The 9012-nt window shown below is 36.9% G+C and overlaps 2 protein-coding genes across 6 annotated transcripts in view; one reads left to right on the top strand and one right to left on the bottom strand.

Moving 5' to 3' along the window:
- LOC115240070 (modular serine protease-like) overlaps nt 1–4498 on the bottom strand; it is a gene marked incomplete at its 5' end in the record, with an annotated part of 23992 nt that extends 19494 nt beyond the window's left edge. The window contains 3 exons of the mRNA XM_029815040.1: nt 3470–3798; nt 4013–4132; nt 4236–4498. Of these exons, the coding sequence (XP_029670900.1) occupies nt 3470–3798; nt 4013–4132; nt 4236–4498 (712 nt within the window). The remainder of the gene's footprint in view (nt 1–3469; nt 3799–4012; nt 4133–4235) is intronic.
- The window catches only part of LOC115240056 (transferrin-like), a 30160-nt gene that overhangs the window by 7914 nt on the left and 13234 nt on the right, over nt 1–9012 (top strand). For 3 of the 5 annotated variants that reach the window (XM_029815022.1, XM_029815023.1, XM_029815021.1), the window contains exon 1: nt 8147–8204. In XM_029815022.1, the coding sequence (XP_029670882.1) occupies nt 8147–8204 (58 nt within the window). Of the gene's footprint in view, nt 1–2350; nt 2468–8026; nt 8205–9012 lie in introns of those variants that run through there. The other 2 variants (XM_029815019.1, XM_029815020.1) reach the window with 2 other exon arrangements.

The following is a 9012-nucleotide window of genomic DNA, read 5'->3' as shown; positions in this document are numbered from 1 at the left end:
CGCGCGGCGCGCGTGAGGCGGAGTTTCCAGATACAAGGGATCAGTGGACACAAACGGGATCTCTTAACCCCTTTGCCCGTGGGATGCTCGGGCGGGGACCCACCGAAACAAGGGATGGCGAGGCGCAGACAGCGCCTATCTTGGTAATTACCGCGAGCGTGCAAACGGAGCTACCACCGGAAAGCCCGACAGCCGGACCAACTCGTCTCGGAGGAGGCGTAACTCAACCGGGAAGCCAAGGAAGAGGTCGAGGCCCCTTGGTGGAACCAGGGCCCACGGCCACGAGCGAACTCCGACTAATGAGGCATCTTTACGTGCGCCCGCTTACGCGCACCGTGGAGACTTCTCCCCGGACGCCCTCGCCGCCGATACCGTCTCGAACGGGACGATCACCCCGTAGGGGACTCTCCCGAAAAAAGTCACTAACTCGACGGGCCGCAGTTAGCCGCTTTCTAGTCCGACGGCCAACACGAGGGGCCGACCGATGTTGGAATTGCCGGTCGGCCAACCACCGTTACTCAGACTGCCCGGAGCCGAGGGGTAACCCCTATTGTTACGGGTGCGGTAGGGACGGCGTTACTATGCCCCAGGTGCGGGCCGGAATGGCGCGATCTCGGCCCATATCATCCAGACAAGGGCCATCTTGGGAAAAAGGAACCGAGTTAGCTACCGTATATACCGCTCCTCTCTTCACCTTAACTTATGGCCGATAACCATTGTGAATAGACCAAGGAGAATAGGAAATACAGAAGATTGAGAATTATCTGCGTGTACTGAGTCGGGTTATTAAAGAACCTTCTCCCCTCTCTTTTCTTTTTTTTCCTCCCTTTTTCCTTGATTGAGGCCCTTCGAAAGAGGAATCTGTTTTTCTTTTGTTGTTACTTGCTACTTGTTTCTGTTTTTGGTCGGATGTACGTGTTTTGAATGTTGCATTCCTCATGGCTAGAGGTTGCGGCGTGTCGTGAGAGAGAGAATCGCGGCAGGCGCTAGAATGCGGGATGTTCAAAGGTTAGCTTGGTGGTCAGGAAGAATTGGTGGCTGTCGACGCTTGTTGCCAACCAAGATTTCCTCGGTCCTTTCCTGGGAAGGGGGAGTTGTGACATGACGTTTTTGGGACGTTCGTCATAAGGGCCGAATGCCCCGATTGTAGGCAGTTTTTCGGGGGGCTTTGTCCTCCTGATTTAGAGAGAAAGCGGCCCGATTGCCAGATCAACGAGATCTGGCGATTAGAGATAAGAACGAAACTGTAAGCTCGATTATGAGCCCGCGAGTTAGTTGTCGGCACAGGATTGTCGACAGGAAGAGAGAAGAAAGGCAGCCGAGAGCGGGAGTCCGAAACATCCAGCGAGCGGGAGCCGCAAGGTCGTAATCGCTTTATTACATTAAAAACTCCATTGGTGGCAAATAAACATCATTGCTGTTAATCTTGTATTTTTACGGCAGGAAAGGGGCGCGGAGGGCCGGAAAGATTCGGTCGAAGGAACATCCACTCCATCCGCACGAAGCGAGGGAATCCCAAAGACGGAGCGGCGAGAGGACTCTCATCCCGGGACCTATTCTGCAAGATAGGAACGAGAGCCGATCGGACGCTGCCGGAAGCCCGCATCTCTAAACCGGAAGACAGCACAAATTTGGAAAATACGGGGCGATGGATCTACTAATACGGCCGTGACGACAGCAAGGACCGCGAGGACCGCAGGATGGCTCTGCGCAACGCCGAGGCGCCACAGGTGGCATGATCCCGATTTATCGCACCGGCGTGTCTCCTGCAGGACTCTCGCTCAGCACTGTTCGGCGAGCCACGGATCGGGACACAGGCCTCAAGAAGCGTCGCGAAAAAGGCTTAGAAGGACGAATAGCGTAGATCTTCCGACCGGTGGGACGAGCGTCGTCACCTGTATAAAGCTGCCGATTTATTGTAGGTAATTAATTCGAATGAATCGCGCCCGTATTAATTGTCGTACCACGCGCTTTGTGAAATTAATTTTGTGAGTTTTGGTAAATTATGTCGTATCGGCCGACGGGCATCCGCTATTCATCCGAATCATGAAATAAGCGCTCTCTCTTTACATATTTCGCCGCCGCCGACAGTCACTTATGTTAGTTTCGCGTTTCTAATTATTGTGTATTACGAAATTATCGGGATTTTCACGCTCGCGCAATCGATATTCCGGATCGCGTAAAGTATTGCGTCACGCGGCTCATACACCACAGTCGCTCTCGATAGTTTCCGTCCTTGTTTTGTCCGCAAAATTATTAAATAATGTTCGTAGTTTAAGTGTAGCATTTAGAAAGCCTAAATCTCGAATATCGTTCCAAATGTGCATCGGGTATCTCTGAACCCCGAGCCACGGATCGGGACACAGGCCTCAAGAAGCGTCGCGAAAAAGGCTTAGAAGGACGAATAGCGTAGATCTTCCGACCGGTAGGACGAGCATCGTCACCTGCATAAAACTGCCGATTTATTGTAGGTAATTAATTCGGATGAGTTATCCGTCCTTGTTTTGTCCGCAAAATTATTAAATAATGTTCGTAGTTTAAGTGTAGCATCTAGAAAGCCTAAATCTCGAATATCGTTCCAAATGTGTATCGGGTATCTCTGAACCTGCTGTTAGTTTCCGCGAATCTTTAGAATTATATCTGCGCATTCCGACGCAAAGGTCGTCGCTATTATTATAGAAACGCGTATCGGCTTACTGCCAGCCCCGTTAAAGGACAGATTCGAGTCATATGGCGTGGAAGTTTTTATTGTATCGAAGCGGATTCACGATCGTGTACAAAGTTGTTACCGGCGCGTCCGAGAAGTTTCTTCAGTTATCGTGGCCCAAATAAGTCACGTACGGCAAAAATCCTCACGACCGAAAAGTTAAGCTTGCATCGCGTTAAACGCCCGGTAATTGGATATTCTTGTGCACAGTCGTGTCGATTTCCGCGGGACCATCTCGATCCCTTATTTGTGCCGAACATACCTCTCGATATCGAGGATCTTCATTTGTTATTACTGCTCTATACTCTTGTTACTTTTTATCTTACATATTGAACGCTTAGTTTTTGGACTCCCGTGTTCTCGACTATCAATCTCTCCCGTTTTTCTGGCAAACCACCCCCTCTACCAATTCGCGTTTACTGACTGGCCGCGTATTTGACTGTCGCGTTAATTATCGGTTCTGCTATTTGTCGGGTTGCGTTCGCTATTGTCTTACGTGCGGCCTGCCGTACCTGGCGCCCAACTCGGTTTCTTTCGCGAAGAATTGCATTCTCGAAACGGCGGAATCGATATTAGAAACTTGCGCCGAAGGTGTGCCGTGGGCACTGAAGAACCGCCCGCCGAATAATTAAGTTAATAATTTCTTAAAAGAGAAAACGGTTACAATATATATACACACACATCACATACACACACAATATATATATATATATATATTATATTGAGTATATGATGCCAATTATAAAAAAAAATATTACTTACTGAGAGCACAATTTGGAACGCTGGGAAACCACCGGTTATTCTGACAAAAAATTCTATTGGCACCTTGCAAAGAACCTTCAATGTCGCAAGTATAATCGAGCCATGTTAGTTCGGGAACGATATCGCCTGGTCGGCATCTTGAACATCCGCTCACGTCATAATGCGTTCCTGCTTTTGCAGCAGGCAATCGACAGGCACCTTCTGGCAACGTTATCGCGCACAAAGACTCGTCCTCGTCACTCCAGTCGTAACAATTTAACCGAGAATTACACTTCAATTCCGGTCGAATACATCCACCGTAGGCGCATCGAAACCAATTTTCAGGACATCTATAGAGAATTTTAATGACTATTGTTCTGTTTCACAATACGAATAGTTGCCACATTCTGAAAATGGCTGATTGATTTTTTTATTTTCTTACAATAACGAATATTGTATAAAAGTTTCATCTTTCATTTTAAAATAATTGTTCCTAAGAACTGATTCTAGAATTTATAAGCAGAAAATTGTATTATTGGATTGAAATATTTTTAAAATACATACTCACGTATTTTGCACATTTCTGGACTTTCATCAGATGCATCTGCGCAGTGTCGAATACCATCGCATATTTTAGCTGTTGGTAGGCATTGTTGTTTATTCTTACATGCAAATTCTTCGTCCCTATATAAACAGGAAATAATTTATTTGAATTTTGATATATGTGCTAATATATAATATAATTATTAAATTAATAAAAAATAAATTAATCAATTAATTAACCAACCGGCATTTATATTGTGAGCATTTTTCACCTTCGCAATTAATAACCGCGCACATATTTGAATCTTCGTCGGTGCCGTCGATGCAATCTTTGACGCCGTCGCAAATCACTTCTTGATGAATACAACCTCCGTACAAACAACGGAACGTATATTCAGGACATGGATACTCGTGACAAATTATTGCGTTTTCGTCACTTTCATCCGAACAATCTTTATATCCTGATAGAAAGCGGAATATATAGGTTTGTCTCTGCCAAATATAAAATTAATTTTTCTCTAAAAATAGATTTTTATTCAATTTTTGATATATTATCGCACGCAAATTAATCAGGACATCTATAGAGAATTTTAATGACTATTGTTCTGTTTCACAATACGAATAGTTGCCACATTCTGAAAATGGCTGATTGATTTTTTTATTTTCTTACAATAACGAATATTGTATAAAAGTTTCATCTTTCATTTTAAAATAATTGTTCCTAAGAACTGATTCTAGAATTTATAAGCAGAAAATTGTATTATTGGATTGAAATATTTTTAAAATACATACTCACGTATTTTGCACATTTCTGGACTTTCATCAGATGCATCTGCGCAGTGTCGAATACCATCGCATATTTTAGCTGTTGGTAGGCATTGTTGTTTATTCTTACATGCAAATTCTTCGTCCCTATATAAACAGGAAATAATTTATTTGAATTTTGATATATGTGCTAATATATAATATAATTATTAAATTAATAAAAAATAAATTAATCAATTAATTAACCAACCGGCATTTATATTGTGAGCATTTTTCACCTTCGCAATTAATAACCGCGCACATATTTGAATCTTCGTCGGTGCCGTCGATGCAATCTTTGACGCCGTCGCAAATCACTTCTTGATGAATACAACCTCCGTACAAACAACGGAACGTATATTCAGGACATGGATACTCGTGACAAATTATTGCGTTTTCGTCACTTTCATCCGAACAATCTTTATATCCTGATAGAAAGCGGAATATATAGGTTTGTCTCTGCCAAATATAAAATTAATTTTTCTCTAAAAATAGATTTTTATTCAATTTTTGATATATTATCGCACGCAAATTAAGGGAGCTGAAGATATTGATATATATTATATATTTGTTCCAATTAAATTAATAAAAATCTAGATTATCTAATTTTTAATTTGTGATGCGTAGTATCTTTCATGTAAATTATTTTAAAACCATAAAGATATTAGAATTGAACACTTTCGCCGACTGAGATAGTGTATTGTCGAAATTAATGTGACAAATACAGACCGTTGCATACATTGTCGAGAGATATGCACTCTCGATGTATAGTAGAACATTGAAATTCTTTATCGGAACAAACATCATTAGAATCTCGATCGCAAGTGATCTCATCGCTAGCATCCACACAATCTACTAGACCGTTGCATCTCGCCGTACGATTCACGCAAGCACCATAATTGCATCTATACATATTCATGGGACATCTGCAAAAAAATATTTCCGTTAAAAACATATAGAGTATTCCTAAAATAAATTATCCAAACATTATCAATATATTTTATTAATCGTATTGAGATGAGAAAATGTGATATAAACACACTAAGAAAAGAAGATTGTTGTAACTTGATTAAATGCGTTCAACTGATTACCATTTTTTAATTTTTTTGATTGAAATATTTAGTATTTTATATATTATAATATTATATATATATATAATATTATATATTATTTATTATAATATTAAGTATTTAAGCCAAATATGTTATGTTAGATTTAATATATCATATTTAATTTAAATACTTAAATATTTCGATTAAAGAAATAGTAATCAGTTGAACGCATTTAGTCAAGTTAACACATTTTTTTTTCTCATTATATAAACTTGATATTTTCTTCGATATTGTATGAAAGTTTATTAAAAATATACTTATACATATATCTTTACGGATATTAAAGATACTTTAGCGAAAAGATTTCTCTCTCAATATACAAATAAACCGTTAATTATTAAAAAAATAATAAAGATGTTTTTTGATATATATATGATGTTAGAACACTAGTCATAGAATTAAATACTGAATGATGAATATAGATACGATTTATTACGTACAACTTTAAAGAACTATAGAAAAAAACGTTTGCAGTCTTTATCTGTTTAACTGTTTTATCTTCAATTAAAGACATGGCACTTTGCGAAATTCTTTATTTAACGACTCAATAATGAAAATTAATGATAATATCTTCTTACACAATATGACGGCACAGTGTTCCAACTTCATCCGAAGAATCAGGGCAATGAGGAATTCCATCGCAAACATTCACCAATGATATTACAGTGGCGTCCACGCACACAAATGTCAATGATGAATACATTTGATCATTTTCTTCCGTAATAACGTATATTCTGCTAAATCCTACTTGCAAATGTCATAATTAAATTACTGCACACATTAACGATATCGTTATAACGCAATCAGTTATATCTATTTTATTACGTGCAACTATACCGAGAATCGCTGTAATCAGCAGCATTAATGCGATCATTTTAAAAAAATTATTAGTATTCCTGAAAATCAAGATTATTCTTCTCGCAGACTTATGCGAAAATGTGTAAGCCATGGTTCCTATATGTACTTGTAATTATATACCTAGCAATTATTCTGACACTCGTCTGTGCATAATTTTTATAGCAGTACGGAAAATTGAGTTTTTTTGTTCACCTAATATCTAATGGTAATGGAACATTGTATGAATGTTATCTTGTTATTATTAAGAATAAAAAGGTACAGGTTATAAAATATTGTTATTCATAAGATATCTTTGCATATTGATCATTTTTCTTTATCAACTTTGTTGGGTGATTATTGAAGGATTCGAAATTAGAGTAGACTAAATCTATAATTTGTATAATCCAAGTGCAATTTAATATTTGTTTAATAATTTTTTTAAGTTATAGATTTAGTTTATACATGCTTTTATATCTCATTACTCATTACATATGGTCAGGTTTAGTTTGCCTCAACTCTCTTTCATCTATTTAATCAAATAAAATCGCACTTGTACAATACCTATTGTTGAAAAATTGTTTACACTGCCGATAGTCTTGTTGGCCAAAATCTTGTAGACTATACATACTTATAAATGTAAATGCATCTTAACAGAAATATACATTAGTGTTTATCTTGTTTAGATTGCCAATCTGAAGCAAAATGTACAGACTTGAATTCAATTAACGAACGTTTTTCTTTCAAAGAAGCGTCCGCATTTAGTCATCAACGTGCTAACTGCTTTCGTGGAAAGTTATCGTCATTTGATAAACAGATAATGCATGATGGCGTATCTTAAAATATAGTATCTTGTCACACTAGCAAATCAGTATCTTTCGTAATGACGTAATTAAAGCTAATGTACACATGAGAAAATTCCAAAAATATTTATTGAGAATTTTCGTGAGAAAATAAAATATAATGATAGGTTTAAAAAGAAATATAGTCAATGACAAAATGACTTAATTATACATATGTGCTTAGAATTATATATAATTATAATTACAACCTGTCAAAGTCAAAGAAATTAGTAAAAAACGTTTTTTATTTATAAATTATAGAATATTTGTAAAATGGGTTTGTGAGATGAATGTCACATTGTTCCCTCGTAATCGTTGATTCATGCTTTGCGTCAACGGTTCGATCCCTGAAGGATAGGGCAATGCGATTGCAGAAGCGATCATATAACAGTATGTATATACAGGGTGTGTGCGTTCGTTATCGGGAACTTCTTATCATTCAGTTCGTACGAAGAGGCAAACGACACACCTAGTTCCGCTCTTGCCATCCACGTTAGAAAGAACATTCAATCGCTGTGGCAGTTTATATCAAACTGTTGCTGGATATTGTCTTCAGATCAACGATGAGAAATATCGTTTGGGTTATTCTGCTTCTTGGGGTTGCACGTGCGCAACAAGAATGTAAGTAAACCTAATTTATTAACACATTTCATCTATTTTTGCTTTTTCACTAAAATTATCTATCTATTAAACAGGTATGGTAAATTTATTATATTTTTATAGTATGTAGCTCGATTCTGTGACGAATAATCTCTAAATTCTATGTGAAAATCTAAAACTATAAAAACTGAAATATACTAATTAAAATTAAATAATGAATGTTGTATGTTTTGTGTGTGTCATAATTTCTATATACTACATAATTTAATAAACTTTTAGAAATACTTATAATAGTTATTTGATATTAAAAAAAAATGTATGTAATATTAAATATATTTGCATTTAATCTTTATCATTCTTTTCGGAATATTCTGCAAATAAAAAAAAACTGCTTTGCGTATCATAAATTTTATATTGAGTAGCAAAGTCCGATTCATTGCGTATTGATAAGAAAATCGTAATTGCATTGCTTATAGCATATATTATAACATTAGAATCATACAAAAAAATATGTATAACATTTTAAATAATTTATGCTAAAAATATATCATATAATAGAATAATATATCATATAATAGAACTTTAAGTCACAGTTTTTTTTCAATTTTTAAATATAGATAGATAAAAATTTCAAGCATAATTTGAATGACAAAAATGGTTGATATAATAATATTCATATAAAGAAAAATTTTTAATAGAATAAAAACAATGAGGATAAAAATTACATATTTTTACATGTGCAAAAGTTAAAAATAACTTCTGAAAGATATTCTGTGCAGGACTTTTTAATTATTTTCTTACATTAGAAAAAAAGGAAGATAATATATAT

The sequence above is a fragment of the Formica exsecta genome, unplaced genomic scaffold (genome assembly GCF_003651465.1).
Source record: "Formica exsecta isolate Colony F162 unplaced genomic scaffold, ASM365146v1 scaffold400, whole genome shotgun sequence".
NCBI classification, from domain to species: Eukaryota; Metazoa; Arthropoda; class Insecta; order Hymenoptera; family Formicidae; genus Formica; species Formica exsecta.
Note: the sequence above shows the minus strand (reverse complement) of the source record. Positions and strands in the feature narration are given on the sequence as shown.